Genomic DNA, 24,673 nt, shown 5'->3' with positions numbered 1-24,673 from the left:
GTCACGTGCTTAATGTGTGTAATGCATGGCTGCCTTACAAGGAAAATAAAGTGAAGCATCTGAAAATTTTAAAAAAAGAGTCCACCTGCCAACTTTGTTGTTCTTTTTCAGAGCTGTTCTGGATTCCTTGAAATTTTGTATGAAATTTTAGGCTCAGCATGTCAATTTCTGCAAAAAAGCCAAGTGGGATTTTGATAGTGATTGCACTGATTCTGTAGATCACTTTGTGTTCTAATCCATGAACAGAGAGTGTCTTTCCATTTATTTAGGAACACACACACACCCATGACCCTGATGCTGGGAAAAATTGAGGGCAAAAGGAGGACAACAAAGGATGAGATGGTTGGATGGTATCATTGACTCAATGGACATGAGTTTGAGCAAGCTCCAGGAGATACTGAAGGACAGAAACGCCGGGCGTGCTGCAGTCCACGGGGTGGCAAAGAGTTGGACATGACTGAGCAACTGAACTGAACGTAGGACACAGGTTTGGTCCCTGGTCCAGGAAGATTCCAGATGCTGCAGAGCAGCCAAGCCTTTGCGCCACAACTACTGAGGCCACGTGTTTCAATTAGCGAAGCCTGAGTGCTTACAGCCTGGGCTTGGCAACAGGAGAGGCCAAGAGAATGAGAAGTCCGTGCGCCTGCAACAGAGGAGCCCCTGCTGGCTGCAACTAGAGAAAGCCCGTGTGCAGCAACGAAGATTTAGTGCAACCGAAAAAAAAAACAACAAAGTAAATAAATAATTAAAAATAAAACTTAACTCCACACTCCCAATACAGAAGCCTGGGTTTGATCCCTGGTCCCAGGTGGCTCAAGTGGTAAAGAATCTGCCCGCCATTGTAGGAGCCACAGGAGACACAGGTTCGATTCCTAGGTCAGGAAGATCCCCTGGAGAAGGAAATGGCAACCCACTCCAGTATTCTTGCCTGGGAAATCTCATGGACAGAGGAGCCTGGGAGGCTACAGTCCATGAGGTATCCAGAGCTGGACACAATTGAGCAAGTGAGTGCACACATACAGAGGGAGCTAGCACCAACACACCTCAGCTAAGAGTCTGCATGCTGTAATGAAGACAGAAGATCCCTCCTGCTGCAACTAAGACCCAGTGCAGCCAAAAATTAATTTTAAAATTACGTGTATATATATATATATAAACACTTCTCCTAGTACTTAAAAAAGACTTTCTTGATCTACAGCTATCTTCTCTGTCAACTGATCCAAGATACATTTCTATCCAGGATAAACTACTCTATTCACTCATGGTGAGGTGAAAACAGAGACAGCAGCTGGACCTATATCCCATCTTTTCTCACATTATTCAAAACCACTTCCTACCTGCAGGCCCTGTCTTTATTTACCTGACATCATGCTATTTCTACTCTTCTATCCCAATCATAGCCACAATAGCCAATCATGAATTGACTTATTTTATCCATGCTTTTAATTGTTCTGGCTAAATTTACTGATAAAATTTTCCCTTCATTCACTAATAATTATCTAAATCATGCTATGTAAAAAATACTCTCCTACTCATGTCATATTCAACTTTCTTGCTTCTGAAACCTTTTCAGAAGGCTACTTTGCAAAGACCAAGCATCTATTTCCTGAAATATACCACCAAACACACTTCCCTGCCCTTTCTAATAAAAAATACATCTTCAGATTCTATCCCCTAAAAAGTGTTGCCTTATTCCTATGCAGGTCAGGAAGCAACTAGAATTGAACATGGAACAACAGACTGGTTTCAAACAGGAAAAGGAGTACGTCAAGGCTGTATATTGTCACCCTGCTTATTTAACTTATATGCAGAGTGCATCAGTGGGAAATGCTGGCCTGGAGGAAGCACAAGCTGGAATCCAGATTGCCAGGAGAAATATCAGTAACCTCAGATATGCAGATGATACCACCCTTATGGCAGAAAGTGAAGAAGAACTAAAGAGCCTCTTGATAAAAGTGAAAGAGGAGAGTGAAAAAGTTGGCTTAAAGCTCAACATTAAGAAAACAAAGATCATGGCATCTGGTCCTATCACTTCATGGGCAATAGATGGGGAAATGGTGGAAACAGTGGCTGACTTTATTTTTTTGGGCTCCAAAATCACTGCAGATAGTGATTGCAGCCATGAAATTAAAAAACGCTCACTCCTTGGAAAGAAGGTTATGACCAACCTAGACAGCATATTAAAAAGCAGAAACATTACTTTTTCCACAAAGGTCCATCTAGTCAAGGCTATGGTTTTTCCAGTAGTCATGTATGGATTTAAGAGTTGGACTATAAAGAAAGCTGAGCACCAAATAATTGATGCTTTTGAACTGTGGTGTTGGAGAAGACTCTTGAGAGTCCCTTGGACTGCAAGGACATCCAACCAGTCTATCCTAAAGCAGATCAGTCCTGGGTGTTCATTGGAAGGACTGATGTTGAAGCTGAAACTCCAATACTTTGGCCACCTGATGTGAAGAGCTGACTCACTGGAAAAGACCCTGATGTTGGGAAGGATTGGGGGCAGGAGGAGAAGAGGACGACAGAGGATGAGATGGTTGGATGGCATCACCGACTCAATGGACATGGATTTGGGGAGACTCCAGCAGTTGGTGATGGACAGGGACGCCTGGCGTGCTGCGATTCATGGGGTTGCAAAGAGTTGGACACGACTGAGCGACTGAACTGAACTATCTTCAGACTTCTACATATACTAGCAGGCTAGCAGACAACATCAAGGTTTTCACTATCCTGTATCCTGAATGATGCCCTGACTATCATTCTTTCCTCTCTTTCCTCTCCTCTGAGGTCTCTGACTTAAAAAAACAGCATAAAAAAGAAGGAAAAAAAAATGTAGAAGCAGTGACACATCCATAATACAAGAGGCCTGCAGAACTAGACTCCTCTGAAGATTTATCAGAAAAGAAATGTGGAAGTGGAAAAAGGAATAGAGAAGAAGTCATGGACAGATAAGAGGAGATGTAATGGATAATAAGGCAGTCTCCTCCCCAAAGAACTGATGGGGAAAACCAGCAGTGAGAGACTAGGGCATGTGGAGCCATATATCCAGAGCCAGGAGAAAGTTCATATCCACCCAGACACTTACCGTGTTGCATTTTGTGCCACACACCACTTGCCTGTGGTTCAGCCACTGAGATGCAAACACTTTATTAAGGGTCCCGAGGTGAAACTCTCTCTCCTTCAGGAGACTGGGAAGTTGCTGTGCTGCATACCCATGCAACACTCGGGAGTAGCTGGTTTCATTCTGTAGCCTGACTTCTCGGTTCTTCAGGTAGTACACTAAGGATCTCTTCACTGGGGGGAGTCGCTTCCTTTTGTGAAGTGAGTGATCCCAGCCAAACTGTGGAGAGCAAAAGGAGAAATCAAGGCTTTGCCGACTTTTGTCAGAGTTGGGGATCCTCCCATATTACAGAACTCATCTCGCAGGATTTACATAGAACAGAGCTACAAATACAGTGCAACAGGAAAGTCAATCTCAAAGGCCACAGAAAAGATGCTGTGGGAAAAAAGGACTTGGAAGACAAAGGAATGAAAGCATAAAAGAGGACAATAGGTTTTTTAAGGCCTTTTAGAAGTGAAGGATTCAGGTACCTTAAAGTGAAAGTAAAAGTTGCTCAGTACTGTCGGACTCTTCGATGCCAAGGACTATACGGTCCATGGAATTCTCCAAGCCAGAATACTGGAGTGGGTAGCCTTTCCCTTCTCCAGGAGAGCTTCCCAATCCAGGGATTGAACCCAGCTCGCCCGCATTGAAGGCAGATTCTTTACCAGATGAACCACAAGGGAAGCCCAAGAATACTGCAGTGGGTAGCCTATCTCTTCTCCAGGGTATCTTTCCGACCCAGGAATAGAACCAGGGTCTCCAACATTGCAGATGGATTCCTTAACCTTAAAACTATCCTTAATAGGGAAGGGAATGAAGGGCCCAGAGATTACCATACAGACCTGGGCTGCAGCTCTAATGGCCCCCCTTCTCCCTCTCAGCCTGTACTTTACTTGGAGCATGGTAGGTGCGGCCCAAGAAGCCCAACTGCGGTCCCAGGTCTTTCAGGGATGCCCTAGCAATGGCCGTCTGCCTGTCACCACGTCCGCGCTCCAGGCAGTTGTAGAATTCGAAAAATCAAACACCAACGGGGTGGGAGGAACGGGAAATATGAGTCTGAAGAGACTCAAGACTCAGAGAGCGGGACAGGGTGATATCTGTAAACTATTTATCTAAGGGGGCCTGGGTACCCATTCCTGAGAGACGCAACCATCTCCGTCCCCCGGCCACCGAAAGACGGACCTCACTCTCCCTCCCAGTATCTTAGGCGAGGTTTTGTTCCCGATTCTCCTCGACTTCGGTTTCCCTTTCTCCGAAGCCCAGACTGTTTTCTCCTCAAGCCCCATTCCCGCCTGTAGATCTCCCCAGAACATGCCTCGTTTTCAAATTCCCCTTTAATTTCTGACCCCTGCGGGCCTATCTGCTATCCAAAGAACTCCTAAGGACCCAGGCCTGATCCTATAGGCTAGGGCTCCGCTCTACGCACCTCCGCACATCACCCCTCCCCCCGCCCCCCGCCAAGACCTTGGACCTCATTCTGGTTTCCAAAGTGCGAACCCTATCCTCCAGGTGCCTCGGCCTTATCACCCGGGGCCAGGCGTCTCGGCTCTCACCTGTGGGTCCTGAGCGTCGCTCCCAGCTCCCGGCAAGGCGGGCGCTTTCCGCTTCCTGCTAACTGCTTTCCTGGCCATAGTGGGCAGCGCCGCCGCGGCCCCGCAGCCACATGGGGCGGGGGAATCGCGGGGGAGCGAGACGGCGGGTCATATACTGGGCCCCGGGGCCACGCACCTTAGTGCGCCCGGCCCGGAAAATGGCCCGGACCCCGGGCAGCAATAGGAAAAAAAAAAAGGCAGGCAGGCAGCAGGGAAGGAGGGAGGGAAGACCGGGGCAGGGAAAGGGAAGGGAAAGGAAAAGGGAGACAGGAACCCGAGCTTGTAGACGACCGGGTCTAGAAAGGACGGCGAGCGGCTGGAACCAAAACACCCCCTCCCTTTCGCCCGCGCTCCGTCACCCTCGCGCAGCCGCAGTTCGTTTCGCGTCGCCACGGAGACGCAGTCCGGAGAGAAGGGCGGGGAGTAGGGCTGGCCTTAGAGTTCGCGGCTGTTGCTTACGGCCGCCCGCTCTTTTTCAACTGCCGTTTGACGGCCGCTGGAGGTGCGCGACTTCGGGGCAAAGGAATCTGGGCTTTGGCCGCCAACACCGCAGCCGCAGCCGCCCTTCCGGACGTACCCGGAAGTGAGGACGTTTAACCTCGCTCGCGGAAGGACTCGCTCTCAACACGCCTTTGCCCCGCAGTCGCCACTGGTGTTATCTCTTGAGCCCTGCGCGTTTTCCGGAACCTATGAAACCAAGCCCTGGCGCCAAGGGCTGGACTCTGTGAGAGGAGGCGTTAACTTCCTCTCCCCACCCCGGGTGGCTCAGACGGTAAAGAATCTAACTGCAGTGCAGGAGCCCCAGGTTCAATCCCTTGGTCGGGAAGATTCCCCTGGAGAAGGGAATGGCTACCCACTCCAGTATTCTTGCCTGGAGAATTCCATGGACAGAGGAGCTTGGCAGGCTACAGTCCGCGGGGTCACAAAGAGTCAGACTAACACTTCACCCCACCCCACAAGTTAGAGTCTGCCTGGAAATCATCGCCAGCATATCCGGACTTTCACACTGTAGAGAACCTACCCTGCTTGCCACAATCAGCCCAGGTGCCCCTCAACACTACCCCTGGGGAGCTCTCAGGCTTCATTTTCCCACAGTCTTCTCCCTCCACTGGCCTCCTTCTCCGCCTGACCGTCTCTGCTGCCCTAGCCGCAACCGCCCCGAAGTCACGTCTCCTTTATCTGCTGCGTGGGACCTCGCCTCCCTTTAGAGTCCCGTGACCTGCCGGTCAAACTGTCCTTTGTGCTGTATGAAATAGGCGTCCCACTGTAATTTGTTTCTTAGGTCTCCCACGCAGTCCTGAGGACCGGAACGAACCGGGGACTGCCACTGCCTGCCTGTCCCCCAGGGCCCAGGTTCTGTCTCCAGCAGGTCAGATAGCATGAAAATCTGAATCACTGAGAAGAGAGGAGCTTTGGACTTTTCAGTTCAATGAGGGCTGACATTGGTCACCAGGCAAGGGGGCTTCTTCAGGATCACCTCTGCCTCCATTTCCAGAAGATTCTGTTAGGGGTGTGAGTGCCAGCCCCCACCTTTCTTCGGCAAAGAAATCCTTTGAGGAAGCAAAAAGCTTCCTGATGGGTCTCAGGCTGTTAGTGCCCAGATACCTGCTGATCCCTTCAGGCTTCAAGCCTCAGGCCTCATACCTCTAGGGAGCTCTGTTGGCCCATCTGAAGTTCTGCCTAGGAGGAGATCTGGGTTTGTTTTCCAAGCCGAACCAAAGACCAGATTGAGACAGTGTCCTCCGCCATCCCAAGTCAGCACTGCCACTAACCCCTAATTCCACCTTGGGAAAGGCAGGTCCATCTTACTTGGTCAGGTCTAGCCCTTCAGAGACATACACACAGTGAGTGGATCAGAAGTGGGTCAGCTTCCTTTTTTTGAGCCTGTTGTTCCAGTTCTGTCTTGCCTCATAATGCCCTGGATGACTCAGGAGCTCATTGGGCAAGAGTCTGGAATTCCTTTGAGAATCTCTAGGCTTATGTTGGGCTGCGCTTAGATCTTGGTCTCCTCTGCCACTGTCATAGGCTATAGGCTCATCCTCCAGGTTGGTGCAGTTCATCTTGACATACCAGGAACTATCCCTAAATGTACCTTCCAGCGGAGCTCACCATTTCTGTGGAAATAAAACAGAACGAAGAGTTTTTTCAAAGTGAGTTGTTGTTCAGTCGCTAAGTCGTGTCCGACTCTCTCCTGGAGTTTGCCCAAGTTCATGTTCGTTGAATGGGTATTGCTATCCAACCAACTCATCCTCTGCTGGCCTCTTCTTTTGCCTCGGTCTTCCCAAACTTCATTTGGAAGTTTAAAAGTTACAGTTGTTTTTAAAAGACTGATAGGGAGAAGGCAATGGCAACCCACTCCAGTACTCTTGCCTGGAAAATCCCATGGACGGAGGAGCCTGATGGGCTGCCATCTATGGGGTCGCACAGAGTCGGACACGACTGAAGCGACTTAGCAGCAGCAGCCAGCCTCTCCCAGTCTGGACACATTCCTCTGTCTTAACCTGTCTTTCGTGTTCCTTGCAGTTTCACAGGATATACCTCTCATCCCAGAGGAGAACCCTCCAGCTGGGTCCGTCTGATGGTTCCTCGCAAACAAACAATGATCACGCTTTCCTGGCAGGAGCACCACAGGCCTGAAGCAGGTCATCAGGGACAAAAGTCATAGCCGTATTTAAGGATCTTCTACCCTCGCCATTTAGTGTCAAATTGCTTACACTGTCAGTCAGCCACTCCTTGTTATCATACTGATTGTGAAATCTTAGATGGGGAATAAAAATTTCTAACATGGAAAAAAAAAAAGACTGATAATCCAAAGTATTGGTGAGAAACAACTGGAACTCTCATACATTGCTAGTGGGTGTGGTAAATTGGTACAGTTTGGAAAAAAAATCTATGATAGTACCTACCAAAGCTAAACACATGTACCTTATGATGAAGCAGTTTACTTCTGGCTGTAAACCCAAATAGAAATGAGTGTTTTTGTCCACCAAAAGTCATTTACAAGAATATTTGTAGTAACTCTATTCATAATAGTCATAAATAATTCATGAAAGTAGTTCAAATGTCAATCAATAGTAAAATAGGTTAACAGGGTTCCCATGACTTCTAGAGGTTCGATAGTTTGCCATAATGGTTCACCGAACATAAATACTATTACTGGTTTATCATAAGGGATATTAGGGACTTCCAGGAGGCTCAGTGGTAAAAAATTTTCCTGCCAGTGCCAGGAGCTGTGGGTTTGATCCCTGGGTCGGGAAGATCCCGTGGAGGAGGAAATGGCAACCTAGTCTCCAGTATCCTTGCCTGGAAAATTCCATTGACAGAGGAGCCTGGTGAGCTACAGTTCATGGGGTCACAAAGGCTTGGACATAACTGAGCATGCACACATGAGGAATATTAAAAAGGATACAAATAAACAGATGAGGGAGGTACAGGGGATCTGGAAGGGCCCTGAGGCATGAGAACTTCTGTCCCCATGGAGTTTGGGGTGTTCCACCTCATGGCACATGGATATGTTGACCAACTCTTGGAAGCTCTCCAGACCCTATGGTTTAGGGTTTATATGGAGGTCCCATTATGTAGGCATGATTGATTAAATCGCTAGCCCTTGATAATTAACTCAGTCCCCAGTCCCTCCCTCCTTCCTGACAATTAGGAGAGTGGGATTGAAAATTTCACCATTCTAATCACAAAGTTGATTCCTCTGGCAAACAGCCCCCATCCTAAAGTTCTCCAGGGGTCCTTCTTTAATTAAAAAAAAAAAAAAATTTATTTTTGGCTGTGCTGGGTCTTCGTTGCTGTGCAGACTTTTCTCTCATTGTGGAGAGCAGGGGCTACTCTTTAGCTGTGGTACACAGGCTTCTCATTGCTGTGGCCTCTTTTGTCGCAGAGCATGGGCTCTAGGGCAAGCAAACTTCGTATTTGAGGCACATGGACTCAGTACTTGTGGCTCCTGGGCTCTGGAGCACAAGCTCTTGGGCTTAGTTGCTATCGTTGCTCTGAGGCCTGTGAGATCCTTCCAGAACAGGGAGCAAACCGTGTCTCCTGTTTGAATTTCCAGGTGGATTCTTTATGGCAGGGCTGCCAGGAAAGCCCTAGGGGCCCATCTTGAGTCGCCTTACTAACAGAAACTCAAGTGTGGTTGAAAGGGACTTATTATGAATAACAACAGCTTCTCCTCTAAACATTATCACTTGGTAAATTAGAAGAGTTTTAGGACCTCTTGCTGAACTAGAGATGAAACCAGATATATGTATTTCTTATTATATCACAATATTACAGTAATGGGTGTGTGCTAAATGGCTTTAGTCATATCTCTTTGCAACCCTACGGACTGTAGCCCACCAGGCTCTTCTGTCCATAAGATTCTCCAGGCCGTGCCCTCCTCCAGCGGATCTTCCCGACCCAGGGATTGAACCTGAGTCTCCTGTGTCTCCTGCATTGGCAGGCAGGTTCTTTACGACTACCGCCCCATTGGAAACCCATATTACAGTAATAGAAGTCAAAATAGTCATTATTCTTGGTGGTTACTAGCTGGGAAGAGAACCCAAGGATGTTTCTGGTGTGCTGGAAATACCTATATCTTAATCTTGGTGATGATTATACTAGTGTACACATATATAAAATTTCATCAAGCTGTAGATTTAATGATTGTGCAGTTTAAGTAAGTATACCTCAGTATAAGGAAATAAACTTTCTATGGGAATTCCCTGGTATTTCAGTGGTTAGGCCTCTGTGCTTCCATTATAGGGAGACCAGGTTTGATCCCTGGTCAGAGAACTAAGATCCTGCAAGCTGTGTGGAACAGCAAGGAAAAAAGAAACATTCTAAATTCTTTCACCTGGATTATTCTTCTGTAATTTATAAGAGACAATCAGGCCAGGAAGGGGAAAATTCTTAAGACCGTAGCCATAGGATGAGATGAACCTGAGAGGACATTGAATTTACCACATTGCCTTCAGCTTTACAAACAAAACGAAAATTCTCTCCAGGTATGTGAAAATTTGGGAATCACCTTTGCCTCTCCCAGTTCTCATACCCTCTCATATACTCACACATCTATTCCATCACCAAGCCCTATTTATTTTATAAGTATCTTGAGTCAATTCACATCTCTCCATTACCCTAGTCCAAATCTGTCACCTATTGATCCCACCATTTGTGAAGGTCTCCTAGAAGAACTACCAATATCCACTCTTACCTCTTTTTTTTTTTTCTGTTCTGCGTTCTGCAGATTTTTTTAATGCAAATTTAAGTCATCCCCATTCTCACCTCCAGGTTAACTTTCTTCAATGTCTTTCTCTTGTTCCTTGGATAAAGATAAAATCCTTAATCTGGCCTATAAGACCTTGCTTGATCTGGTTCCTAACTTGACTCTAGCCACATCTCATACCATACTCTTCTTCCTTTCTTAGGTCCAGCCCTACTGGCCCTCTTTCAATTCTTCCTAACCAAAATGCTCCCTCCTGCTCCAGGACCTGGGCACAGCTTTACCTCTGTTTAGTTCATGGAAAGATTGAAGGCAGGAGGAGAAGGGGATGACAGAGGATGAGATTGTTAGATGGCCTCACTGACTCGATGGACATGAGTCTGAGCAAGCTCGGGGAGTTGGTGATGGATAGGGAAGCAGGGCCTGCTGCAGTCCGTGGGGTCGGAAAGAGACGACTGAGCGACTGAACTGAACTAAGTTCATCTTTTTGACTATTTGCTATTGTAATACTTAGTCATTCTCTGGGTCTCAGTTAAAATGTTACTTCCTCAGAAAAGTGTTCCCTGCCTCTTTGACTAGTTATAATCCTTCCCCGCTGAATTATTCAGTTTCATAGCACCATATGCTTCTCCTTTGTAGCACTTGACACAATTAAAATTTTACGTTTATCTACATGGTTATTTGTATAAGCTCCTCAAGAACAAGAACTATAGTTATTTTTGCTACCATTATATCTCTAGTGCCTCGCACATACTCAGTTCAGTTCAGTCGCTCAGTTGTGTCCGACTCTTTGCAACCCCATGAATTGCAGCACACCAGGCCTCCCTGTCCATCACCAACTCCCAGAGTTTACTCAAACTCATGTCCATCGAGTCGGTGATGCCACCCAGCCATCTCATCCTCTGTCATCTCCTTCTCCTCCTGCCCCCAATCCCTCCCAGCATCAGGGTCTTTTCAAATGAGTCAACTCTTTGCATGAGGTGGCCAAAGTATTGGAGTTTCAGCTTCAGCATCAGTCCTTCCAATGAACACCCAGGACTGATCTCCTTTAGGATGGACTGGTTGGATCTCCTTGCAGTCCAAGGGACTCTCAAGAGTCTTCTCCAACACCACAGTTCAAAAGCATCAATTCTTCGGCGCTCAGCTTTCTTCACAATCCAACTCTCTCATCCATACATGACCACTGGAAAAACCATAGCCTTGACTAGATGGACCTTTGTTGGCAAAGTAATGTCTCTGCTTTTTAATATGCTGTCTAGGTTGGTCATAACTTTCCTTCCAAGGAGTAAGCTTCTTTTAATTTCATGGCTGCAATCACCATCTGCAGTGATTTTGGAGCCCCAAAAAATAAAGTCAGCCACTGTTTCCACTGTTTCCCCATCTATTTCCCATGAAGTGATGGGACTGGATGCCATGATCTTAGTTTTCTGAATGTTGAGCATTAAGCCAACTTTTTCACTCTCCTCTTTCACTTTCATCGCATACTGCTACTGCTGCTGCTGCTAAGTCACTTCAGTCGTGTCCGACTCTGCGCGACCCCATAAACAGCAGCCCACTAGGCTCCTTTGTCCCTGGGATTCTCCAGGCAAGAACACTGGAGTGGGTTGCCATTTCCTTCTCCAATGCATGAAAGTGAAAACTGAAAGTAAAGTCACTCAGTCGTGCCCGACTCTTAGTGACCCCATGGACTGCAGCCTACCTGGCTCCTCCGTCCATGGGATTTTCCAGGCAAGAGTACTAGAGTGGGGTGTCATTGCCTTCTCCATCATCACATACTACCTCTCTACGAATAATTGTTGAATAAATGGATAAATTAGTGAATGAGCACAATTTGAAACTTCCAAGATTAGTGTGTCCCTTGTTTGTCTACTCATTCTAGTATCTAATAAGAATCATTCATTCTTTTCCTTTTTAAATATTTGTTTATTTGGGTGTGCTGGGTCTTAATTGTGCCATGCAGGATTTTTAGTTGTGGCATGTGGGATCTAGTTCCCCAGGGATCAAACCTAGGCCCCCCACATTGACAGGGTGGAGTCTTAGCCACTGGACCACTAGGGAAATCCCAGAATCATTCATTCTTAGTAAATAATTTCTTGGACCTGAGCATCATCTTTTTTGTGACTAGTCTCCTCCTACCATTACTCATCTCTCAGTCTGGCTAAGATACTCTTCCTCTGTGTGCCCACAGAAACTTTTTATGGCTAATTTATCACATTGTATTGTAATGGTCTGTTTTCTCTACCAATATGACTGTTTCTCCCGCTAGCTTGAGAGCTACTCAAGCAAAGGACACCCTTATCCCTAGTGCCTGGGAAGGCATCTACCACATTTGATATATTCCCTAGATGTTGAACGATTGAATGAAGAGTAAGTCAAATGTATGTTTCACAAAGTCCTCTAGGTATGTTCATAGTGATGTCAACAGTAGGTACAGGGAAGAGATTGTGATGAGAGTAATGCTGCAGTAACTTGCTTTCAGAATCTTGAGTAAATCTATTTACTTATTTAAAATAGCTTTTTTTCCTTATTAAAAAAATGTGTTCAAAGTGCAATCTTGGAAAGCAAGAAAGGAAAAGATGGACACAAAAGAAACTTTCCGGGTGGTCCAGTGGTTAAGAATCCATATGCTGTAGGACAGCTAAGCCCGAGCACTGCGACTCCCGAGCCCAGGAGCCTCAACTAGAGAGAAACCTGTGCGCCACAAGGGAAGATCCAAAATCGTGCAGCGAAGATCCCGAGTGCTGCAACTAAGACCCAATGCAGCTAAAAATGAAATAATAAATGTTTAAAAAAGACACAAAAAATAAATCACCCGTAATTCCACCCTTCAGATAACCACTGTTTACATATGGATGTGTAACTTTCTAATTCTTTTTTTTTAAATGTAACTGTATCTGTATTTATATATCCATAAATGGTTCTTTTAAAAGATTATTTCAAACTATACTATTTTTAAAAACTTTTATTATTTATTTTTGGCTGGGCTGGGTCTTCTTTGCTGCACAGGCTTTTCTCTAGTTGCGGCGAGTTGGGGGCTACTCTCTAGTTGCGGTGCATGGGCTTTTCATTGCATTGGCCTCTCTTGTTGGGCAAAGGCTCTAGGGCTTCAGTAGCTGTGGCGCCCAGCCTCTAGAGCACAGGCTCAACAGCTGTGGCACACGGGCTTAGCTGCCCGTGGCATGTGGGACCTTACCGTATTGGGGGTCGAACCCACGTCTCCTGTATTGGCAGGCGGATTCTCTACCACTGAGCCACCAAGAAGCCCTAAACTATACTATGTCACAGTTTCAAATAAAAACCGAAATAATTCCCATCATCGTCACTTCCAAACCTCCAAGTCAGCCCTGGTAACCATTCCATCACAGCGCAGTGTGCTACAGGAAGCCCATCAATGGTCAGGCGGACAAAGGACCTGCTTGTTTCTGACTTTCTCTGTTTTGGTCTTGCCAGGAAGAATAAATAACAAGAAATGCTATAAAATACTTTAATACTCTGGACAAATTGAGTTGTGTTATACATGCTTAGTAACAATAATTCCTCATGTTTACTTGCATAGATTCTTTGGAACAAACAAAGCAGATGTTGTCACAACACATTTCCCTTAATGTGTTGGAGCTAATTAGTTATCTTTGCTAGCAAAGGGCTCAGGAGGAAATCATTTCTGTTAGCAAAAGTACTTGGAATTTTAATTCACACACAAACCATAATAAAACATAGCAAAAAGAGAGACCTGAAAGACAGGCACATGAACTGGCACAGATGGTAGCTTAACAACTGGTCTCTGCTGAGGTGAAAATGTTAGACGTCCCCAAGGCATGGGAATGGTAATTATTTCACCCCTGTGGAAATATTTTTCTGATCCTGGGTCGTAGATTATTAAAGGTGTGCTAAGTTGCTTCAGTTGTGTCCAGTTCTGTGACTCTATGGACTGTGGCCTGCCAGGCTCCTCTGTCCATAGGATTCTCCAGGCAAAAATATTGGAGTGGGTTGCCATGCCCTCCTCTAGGGGATCTTCCTGACCCAGGGATTGAACCCATGTCTCTTACGTCTCCTGCATTGGCAGGTAGGATCTTTACCACTAGCATCCCTCGGAAGCCCATTATAAAGATAGCTCGTCTCTTTGAACTCATACATTTATAGGAAACTGAAGCCAAAAAAGTCAAATCACATAGGCAGACAACCCAGGAGTGAGAAATGGAATCCAGGACCTCTGCTATTTTTTCAACTATTTCTGGGCCTGGTTGAACTTGGAATTTATGTTAGCATTGTCCTAGTATTCTTATCCTTTCTCTTCATTCAGGACTTGAAATATTTCATCCAGAACATCCACTACTTTGAGATCGGAAATTATATTCCTCTATTTTATGTATAATTTGACACACACTGATCGAATTTGTGTTAAGGACAGACAATGTCTAAGCATTCAAGAATTGAAATAGAATTTAAATGATCCAAGTTCTTTGTTTTTTCTTCCTCCTTACCTTTAAACAATCTAAACAATCTCAACTCTATTTGTCATCTCAATAAGATAAGAAAGAAAAAGAACAGATGAAACTTTGCCTCTTATAAATTCAAGCGATTTATTTGGAAAAAGATAAGTGAAAATTGCCTCATCAAAAATACATTTCATGTATTTTTGAAATACTTTTCACAAATGATTAATTGGGAGTTAAATATAAATGTAAGAATTTGAAAAGAATATTATGTATGATTTTGTTGAAATATCTTTTACTAGCTATATCTGTCAACTCAAATGCAAGGCAGTAAAAACAAAGACATGGGCATCAATTAATGGTAGAAAAATAAAATGACTTACAAAATGGAGTAAGGATTCTATTATCCTCAGATAATTACATAATAACATTTTCATTCTGGTAACATAAATACCAAATTTCCAAAAAATATTTTAAAAGTTATTACTAAGAAATAAACACAATATTTTTTAATTTCCTTCCACTTATGGGTGTGTTTATTATTTTAAATAAAATAGCAGACATAAAAGGCTCAAAAAACAAGTAAAGAGTTGACATGGCACTCTCAAGGCAGAAATCCTTCCTCAGGGAGATCTGTTTTGCTCTTAAGGCCTTTCAACTGAATGAATGAGGTCCACTCACATTATCAAGGCTAAGCTTCATTACTTAAAGTCAACTGATAGTAGAATTGAAAAAAAAATTCTCAATTTTATTGCAACATAATTGACATAATATTAGGGTATGTTTAAGGTGTATAATGTGATATTTGATATACATAAATATTGCAAAATGATTATGTAAAAAATAGAAAAAATATGTATTGATCTCTGCCTCTAGTATCTGGCACAGAGCGCCTAAAACCCTGTAATTTTCTAGGTGATAACAGACTAGGAGTGAGACTTCTCTGGAGGTCCAGTGGCTAAGACTATTTTCCCAATGCGAGGGGCCGAAGTTTGATTCCTGGCCAGGGAACTAGATACCACATTCTGCAAATGAGACCTCGCACAGTGAATAGATAAAGGTTAAAAAAAAAAAAAAAAAAAGAGCACTAGGCACATCTTAGGTTTTAATAGTTTGTCTTTGATCTGGGTTCCTGACAGTCTCCCTAAGTCTCTTGTAATTTTCTGGGGTAATTGGTACAAAGATAGTAATATCTTTGTTTTAATGACTCCTAGGTGGGGGCTGTTCATCAGAAAGACCAAGCCATGATTAGAAGCATGGAATTTTCATTTCACCTCTTATTCTCCAGAGAAAGGAATGAAGCTAATAATTGATCAAGCTTATGCGATAAACCACCATACAGTCACCATACAGAGACTAGAGATCTCTTGAAGAAAATTAGAGATACCAAGGGAACATTTCATGCAAAGATGGGCTCAATAAAGGACAGAAATGGTATGGACCTAACAGAAGCAGAAGATATTAAGAAGAGGTAGCAAGATTATACAGAAGAACTGTACAAAAAAGATCTTCATGACCCAGATAATCACGGTGGTGTGATCACTCACCTAGAGCCAGACATCCTGGAGTATGAAGTCAAGTGGGCCTTAGGAAGCATCACTACAAACAAAGCTAGTGGAGGTGATGGAATTCCAGTTGAGCTATTTCAAATCCTAAAAGATGATGCTGTGGAAAGTGCTGCACTCAATATGTCAGCAAATTTGGAAAACTCAGCAGTTGCCACAGAACTGGAAAAGGTCAGTTTTCATTCCAATCCCAAAGAAAGGCAATGCCAAAGAATGCTCAAACGACCGTACAATTGCACTCATCTCACAACTGAAGCGACTTAGCAGCAGTAGCAGCACATGCTAGTAAAGTAATGCTCAAAGTTCTCCAAGCCAGGCTTCATGAACCGTGACCTTCCAGATGTTCAAGCTGGTTTTAGAAAAGGCAGAGGAACCAGAGATCAAATTCCCAACATTCACTGGATCATAGAAAAAGCAAGAGCGTTCCAGAAAAACATCTATTGCTGCTTTATTGACTATGCCAAAGCCTTTGACTGTGTGGATCACAATAAACTATGGAAAATTCTTCCAGAGATGGGAATACCAGACCACCTGACTTGCCTCTTAAGAAACCTGTATGCAGGTCAGGAAGCAACAATTAGAACTGGACATGGAACAACAGACTGGTTCCAAACAGGAAAAGGAGTACATCAAGGTTGTATATTGTCACCCTGCTTATTCAACTTATATGCAGAGTGCATCATGAGAAACGCTGGGCTGGAGGAAGCACAAGCTGGAATCAAGATTGCCGGGTGAAATATCAATAACCTCAGATATGCAGACGACACCACCCTTATGGCAGAAAGTGAAGAGGAACTAAAGAGCCTCTTGATGCAAGTGAAAGAGGAGAGTGAAAAAGTTGGCTTAAAGCTCAACATTCAGAAAACGAAGATCATGGCATCTGGTCCCATCACTTCATGGCAAATAGATGGGGAAATGGTGGAAACAGTGGCTGACTTTATTTTGGGGGGCTCTAAAATCACTGCAGATGGTGATTGCAGCCATGAAATTAAAAGACACTTACTCCTTGGAAGCAAAGTTATGACCAACCTAGACAGCACATTAAAAAGCAGAGACTTTGTCTACAAAGGTCTGTCTAGTCAAGGCTATGGCTTTTCCAGTAGTCATGTGTGGATGTGAGAGTTGGACTCTAAAGAAAGCTGAGCACAGAAGAATTGATGCTTTTGAACTGTGGTGTTGGAGAAGACTCTTAAGAGTCCCTTGGGCTGCCAGGAGATCCAACTAGTCCATCCTAAAGGAGATCAGTCCTGGGTGTTCATTGGAAGGACTGATGCTGAAGCTGAAACTCCAACACTTTGGCCACCTGATGCTGACTCATTTGAAAAGACCCTGATGTTGGGAAAGATTGAAGGCAGGAGGAGAAGGGGACGACAGAGGATGAGATGGTTGGATGGCATTACCGACTCAATGGACATGAGTTTGGGTAAACTCCGGGAGTTGGTGATGGACAGGGAGGCCTGGCATGCTGCAGTCCATGGGGTCGCAAAGAGTTGGACATGACTGAGCGTCTGTACTGAACTGAACTGAACCATACAGATCCCAAATGTATGTTCAGTTCAGTTTAGTCACTCAGTCGTGTCTGACTCTTTGTGACCTTATAGTGTTCAAGAAATTCCCAAGTTGGTGAACACATCCATGTACTACTGGTAGGGTGATGCACCACCCCCAGTTCCACAAGGACAGAAGCTCTTATGCTCAGGACTCTCTCAGACCAACTTGATGTAGCTCTTCATTTGGCAGTCTGTCTATCCTTTGTTATATGATAAACCTGTGAATGTAAGAGTTTCCCTGAGTTCTGTGAGCTGTTTTAGCAAATAAATCCAAAGGGGAGGAGGTTATGGGAACCCCTGCTTATATCCAAGTGAAACAGAAGTTGTCAGTACCCTGGGGACCTACTACTTGCCATTCGAACCTGAAGTTGAGGACAGTTTGCGGGACTGAGCCCTTACCTTGTGGGATCTGACACTGTAGGGTCAGATTTAACTGTTAGGGAAAAAAAGGAGGAAGACAGGTTTTTTTTAAAGATTATTGCATTAAAGTCAAGGTTAACTAACACATCTATCACCTCAGTTCACTTCAGTCACTCAGTTGTGTCCTACTCTTTGCGACCCCATGAATCGCAGCACGCCAGGCCTCCCTGTCCATCCCCAACTCCTGGAGCCCACCTAAACCCATGTCCATTGAGCTGGTGATGCCATCCAGCCATCTCATCCTCTGTCACCCCCTTCTCCTCTTGCCCCCAATCCTTCCCAGCATTAGAGTCTTTTCCAATGAGACAACTCTTCAAATGAGGTGGCCAAAGTGTTGGAGTTTCAGCTTCAACATCAGTCCTTCCAATGAACACCCAGGACTGATCTCCCTTTGGATGGACTGGTTGGATCTTCTTGCAGTCCAAGGGACTCTCAAGAGTCTTCTCCAACACCACAGTTCAAAAGCATCAATTCTTCAGCGCTCAGTTTTCTTCACCGTCCAACTCTCACATCCATACATGACCACTGGAAAAGCCATAGCCTTGACTAGACGGACCTTTGTTGGCAAAGTAATGTCTCTGCTTTTTAATGTGCTGTCTAGGTTGGTCATAACTTTGCTTCCAAGGAGTAAGTGTCTTTTAATTTCATGGCTGCAGTCACCATCTGCAGTGATTTTAGAGCCCCCCAAAATAAAGTCTGACACTGTTTCCACCATTTCCCCATCTATTTGCCATGAAGTGATGGGACCAGATGCCATGATCTTCGTTTTCTGAATGTTGAGCTTTAAGCCAACTTTTTCACTCTCCTCTTTCACTTGCATCAAGAGGCTCTTTAGTTCCTCTTCACTTTCTGCCATAAGGGTGGTGTCGTCTGCATATCTGAGGTTATTGATATTTCACCCGGCAATCTTGATTCCAGCTTGTGCTTCCTCCAGCCCAGCGTTTCTCATGATGCACTCTGCATATAAGTTGAATAAGCAGGGTGACAATATACAACCTTGATGTACTCCTTTTCCTGTTTGGAACCAGTCTGTTGTTCCATGTCCAGTTCTAACTGTTGCCTCCTGACCTGCATACAGGTTTCTTAAGAGGCAAGTCAGGTGGTCTGGTATTCCCCTCTCTGGAAGAATTTTCCATAGTTTATTGTGATCCACACAGTCAAAGGCTTTGGCATAGTCAATAAAGTAGCAATAGATGTTTTTCTAGAACTCTCTTGCTTTTTCGATGATCCAGTGGATCTGTCACCTCATGTAGTTACTTTTCTTTATGTATGGTGAGAACTTTTAAGATTTACTCTTTTAGCAACTTTCAACTGTACAATACAGTATTGTTAACTATGTAGAATATTGACCAGCCATTTCTAATCTACAAAATACCTTCACAACAACACCTAGATTGGAGGAGGAAATGGCAACCCACTCTAGTATTCCTGCCTGGGAAATCCTGTGGACAAGGAGCCTGGTAAGCTAAAGTCCGCAGGGTCTCAAAAGAGTCAAACACAACCCAGCAACTAAACAACAAACAACAACAATAACAGCCTAGCAAAGTTGACACATACAACTAATCCCAGTCCACCCCTTGTCAACTTAAAATCTATGCTTGGCTCAAGTTAGACTTAATCTTCAGATAAGAACCATAACCAAATCATACTTTCGCCTAGCATAATACAACTATCCCGCATAGAACCAAAAATACAACTCTCTCCAGACGGGAGAAAGCAATGACAACCCACTCCAGTACTCTTGCCTGGAGAATCCCAGGGACAGTGGAGCCTGGTGGGCTGCTGTCTGTGGGGTTGCACAGAGCTGGACACAACTGAAGTGACTTAGCAGTAGCAACTTTCCCCAGAAGAAGACACAAAATCTTTGGGTGACGTCCATGCTTCACTTTGATATCTTGTAAGTGAAACACTTCAACGTAAAGTTAGCTTCATTAATGCATCTTATGTTATATAAAAGGATAAGAAACAAAGGTGTTTGAAACACATCACAAACATATTCTAGTTTAAGGTAAGATTTTTCCAGTAGTCATGTATGGATGTGAGAGTTGGGCTATAAAGAAAGCTGAGCGCCAAACAACTGATGCTTTTGAACTGTGGTGTTGGAGAAGACTCTTGAGAGTCCCTTGGACTGCAAGGAGATCCAACCAGTCCATCCTAAAGGAAATCAGTCCTGAATATTCATTGGAAGGACTGATGCTGAAGCTGAAGCTCCAATACTCTGGCTACCTGATGCGAAGAACTGACTCATTGGAAAAGACCCTGATGCTGGGAAAGATTGAAGGCGAGAGGAGAAGGGGTCTACAGAGGATGAGATAGTTGGATGACATCACTGACTCGATGGACATGAGTCTGAGCAAACTCCAGGAGCTGGTGATGGACAGGGAGGCCTGGCGTGCTGCAGTCCATGGGGTCGCAAAGAGTGGTATACGACTGAGTGACTGAACTGAACAAACATATTCAGAACAAAAAAAGAAGAAATATACATAAAATTAAAGTCCTTGTTTCTGCAACTTGTCATGTGGTCATAACTAAAAGCGTCTTCTAATACCCGTTCCATACTCCTTTTGCCCTCAACATGCTCCTCAGCTGGTTGTGTTTTTGGGGTAGGAGGAGCTAAACCTTTATTCCTGAATAGTCTGGGTCCTAAGTTGTTCTGCATAAATTGGGTTGTTATAGTTTTCCACAGGCTTTAATTACAGGGCATGGTAATACTAAGATAATATCTTAAGAGACCACCTGTATTTCCAGATGTAACCTTCCATTTCTCCATTGTATAGTAGCAATCCAGTTTTCCCTTGGTAATCAGGATCCATTACCCCAGCCAGTATAGTAACTCCCTTCTTTGCCTGTTGACTGAAAACAAGAGGAGCTCAAATTAGCCAGGTGGCAGTCTCAGCTTTGGTTAAATGGAATTGCTGTATTTCCCAGCAGAAGCATTCCTCCCTTTGAAACTAAAACAGAGCATTAGGTTATGGGATCCGAAAGCAAAAATTTTGCTAGGAGATTACTAGGCATAATAGTGAGGGTATCACTTCCGTTTCCACCCCTTGATTCCTCAACCTATGACTATTGGATATTAACAAAATAGCACGATGAATTATGCACGCTCCTGGAGAAAGCTTTGTGCGTAGCTCTGATATCATAGGATAAACTCCCAGAAGGAAGAGTGCTAAGTCAATGGGTATAAGCATTTTTAGGTTCTTGATAGATTAAATCCCATTACCTTTCAGGAAGGTCATGTCAGAGTTCATACCCTTTAGAAACATGAGTATTGTCTATTTCAACACATTGTTATCAATTCTGCTACTGCATGTTGTCATTATCAACTACTTTGAATAAACTGTTCTCAAAAGAGATTCCTGTTGAGGAGGTAAATCAAAAATCTTGCAGCCAACATAAGCCAGACTTTTTTAGGTAGAGTACATTGATAGAGAAAGACCAATGAGGTCTTTTCTAGTTGGAAAATTGCTGCAATTATGATAAAGAAATTTCTACACATGTAAATCCATGGCTGATTCATGTCAATGTATGGCAAAAACCACTACAATATTGTAAAGTAATTAGCCTCCAACGAATAAAAATAAATGGAAAAAAAAAAAAAGAAATTTCCAAAGCGACCTCACCTTCTACTTAACATCATCACCTCCAACCTCAATAGAGCAGGTAGCACACATTCTGTTTGCTGCTGGCCAATAAAAATCATCATACAAAAGCTAGCTTGTGATTAGAAAGGCCCTCTTATAGGTAAAAATAACTAGTTTGCAATGAAGTAGGCAGCTCAGTTGTATCTTGTAGAACTGAAAGCAATGAAATAGTGGAACAGCCTAATGAATAAACAAGGTTTTGGAACTGGAACGAGAATCCCTGTGTCTATTTTCATTTCCTAACCAGGGGATTAAATTTGTGCCCCTGGTAATGGAAGTGAAGACCAGCAGGCAAGTGCCCAATTATACTTTAAAAAGACACACACGGGGCATCTCTGGTGGTCCAGGGGTTAAGAATTCGCCTGCCAATGCAGGGGACACGGGTTCGATTCCTGGTCTGGGAAGATCACACATGCCTCAGGGCAACTAAGCCAGTGCAGTCTGTACTATAAAAATCTGTACTATAGAGTCGATCTGTACTATCCTGAGTCTGTACTATAGTCTGTACTATAGTCTGTACTATAGAGTTGATCAGCTGTAATTACTGAGCCAAGCACCTAGAGACTGTGTTCTGCAACAAGAGGAGCCACTGCAATGAGAAGCCCACGTACCAGAACTAGAGAGTAGCCCCTGCTGGCCACAACTAGAGAAAGTCTACATGCAGCAGCGAAGACCCAGTGCAGCCAAAAATAAATAAATGCATAAATAAAAATTAGAGAAAAAAAGACATACACAAGACAGTAATACACACATACACAGCACATAAGACACATACCATGTACCCACAACATACACTAGAAACACATACATACCACACACAGTACACACAAGACATATGGCACATCACTCAACACACAGAACACACATCACATACATGTACACAATACACAAGACCCTTCCATAAACAGAGCACATACACAATGAAGAAGCTATTGTTTTCTGGCTGTTCCTTAACACCTCTCACCACTTAGAGGCATTTAAGAGCCCACAGTCATGACAATGACTGGTTGAAATGGTAGCACCATTATCTTGAAATGTCCCAACAAGATTTGATCCAACATGGACGACCTGTAATTTGGAACAAATAAATTTATCTTTTTCTCTGGAAAAAGTAAAAAGAACAATCTTGAAAAGACTTTAACATAAGTATGCTCTGAATTGTCAAAGAAAGAATAAGAGATTGAATAAAGCATAAAAAGAATAAAATATTGTGAAATTAAAACAGTCAAAAAATATGAATAGGTATACATAACAATAAATCAATTTAATTAATAAATACTTTGGTAGTTTTAATAATGTCCACAAATTATTTGATACTTCTTCCTCCAGGAAATGGAGCTTAATTTCCCTCTTCCTGAGTATAAGCTAGACTTAGTGATTCACTTCCGAGACAGAGTATGAAAAGAGAAAAATAATAACTTTTCAGTAGAGAGACTTGGCAGATAAATTGATAAAATATAATAATATTGACAGGCCAATATTATATACTCCCTGTTGTGATGAGATGAGAAGGCACTTCAGGCTTATGGTATTTTCCCCCAAAATCTATAACTCTAGTTTAACAATGAGAAAACATTTTAAAAAACTAAACTAAAGGACATTCTACAACATATCTGCCCAGTACTCTTCAAAAGTGCTGAGGTTATGAGAGACAAGGAAAGACTAAGAAGCTGTCAGAGACTGGAGACTAAGGGGACTCGACTATAGGATGTACTATAGTATCTTGGAGTGGATTCTGAACATATAAAGGATGTTAATGAAACAATTGAGGAAATCTGAATAAAGTTAATAGCACCGAATCAATGCTACTTTTTTACATTGTTATATGATAAATGTATCACAGATGTTACCATTGGGTGAAAAATATACAGGAAACCTCTGTATGATCTTATAATTCTTCGGTAAATATAAAGTTATCTCAAAATCGGAAGTTTAAAAAATATAAATAGGATGTCCTTGGTGGTCCAGTGGTTAAGAATCTGCCTGCCAATGCAGGGCACGTGATTTCGCTCCCTAGGATGGGAAGATTCCACATGCCACAGGGCAACTAGGTCTGTGCACCTCAACTGCTGAGCTCACGTGCCATAACTACTGAAGCCCTCGTGGCCTCCAACAAGAGAAACCACCACAATAAGAAGTCCTCACACTGCAGCTAGGGAGTAGCCCTTGCTCACCACAACTAGAGAAAGCCCACACACAGCAATGAAGACCCAGTGCAGCAAAAAATAACAAATAAATAAACAAAATTTAAGAAAAATATGTAAACAAATAAATGAATCAATTAGAAATCCTTAAAAGGATTGCCTTAAATGGAAAAGTACAGTTATTGGTGGGGGAGGGGAGCGGGTGGCCCTCAATAAACAAAAGACATAATTTGAATAGACACAAAGAGAGACTTAGTGAATTGTAAGGTTGATCTGAGGAATTCACGGAGAGGATGTCACAAAAAGATAATATATAGTAAAAAGACATGGAGGATAGACATGGCATTAGTGAAAAAATGCCAAAGTATGGGTTCTGTCTCCAGAAACTGAAAAGACCTGGCAAAAACTGTCTCAGTCTTACCAGAACTCTGGGAGATAGTCAAAAGCTTATAGCAACTAAATGCTAAAACAGAGAAAGGCCACTGAAACCCAGCAGGAGATCTTTGTGATGCTTTATCTTATCCCAGCCCCACTCTCTCCACTGCTCTCTGGTGCGGTCTTAAAGTTGGTCTGGTAGCTGTCTTAAAGTTGGCAGCCCATGTTCCTGGTGTGGGTACCTGCTTCTGGAAGAAGCAGAGGGGACCTTGTTCCAAAAGAATGGTTTGTCTTTTTGACCTGACTGAGGTTTCCCCAAAGGACTGATGTGAAGGGCTTTCTTTTGTTTCACTTAACCTGAAACTCTACGGGGCAAAGAAGCTATACAGAGGACTTTCCTTAAAAACACTGAAAGGCAAATGAACAAATTAGCACTTGCCTGGACAAAAAAAAAATAATAGTTAGAGCAAATGACAGGCACACCAAAATTCTAGGGAGGAAAATGTAGGGAGCGATATTTGAGGAGGGGAGGGAATAAGGACTCTGAAAGTTTCCTGTATATACTGGAATCCAGAAAGCCATATACATGCAAAGGGGAAGGACACATGCTTAGAGAAGAACTGAGAAAACCATAATGT

General features: G+C 43.5%; 1 protein-coding gene across 1 annotated transcript in view; it reads right to left on the bottom strand.

Annotated features, from left to right (window-relative positions):
- The window catches only part of DCAF12 (DDB1 and CUL4 associated factor 12), a 37,810-nt gene extending 32,521 nt beyond the window's left edge, over positions 1 to 5,289 (bottom strand). The window contains exons 1-2 of the mRNA XM_043927613.1: positions 4,657 to 5,289; positions 3,086 to 3,340 (exon numbers count right to left, since the gene is read on the bottom strand). Coding sequence (XP_043783548.1) covers positions 3,086 to 3,340; positions 4,657 to 4,734 — 333 coding nt within the window. The 5' untranslated portion in view covers positions 4,735 to 5,289. The remainder of the gene's footprint in view (positions 1 to 3,085; positions 3,341 to 4,656) is intronic.
- Between the last annotated feature and the right edge of the window lie 19,384 nt (positions 5,290 to 24,673).

Source organism: Cervus elaphus, chromosome 16 (assembly GCF_910594005.1).
Source record: "Cervus elaphus chromosome 16, mCerEla1.1, whole genome shotgun sequence".
In the NCBI taxonomy this organism is placed as follows: Eukaryota; Metazoa; Chordata; class Mammalia; order Artiodactyla; family Cervidae; genus Cervus; species Cervus elaphus.
Note: the sequence above shows the minus strand (reverse complement) of the source record. Positions and strands in the feature narration are given on the sequence as shown.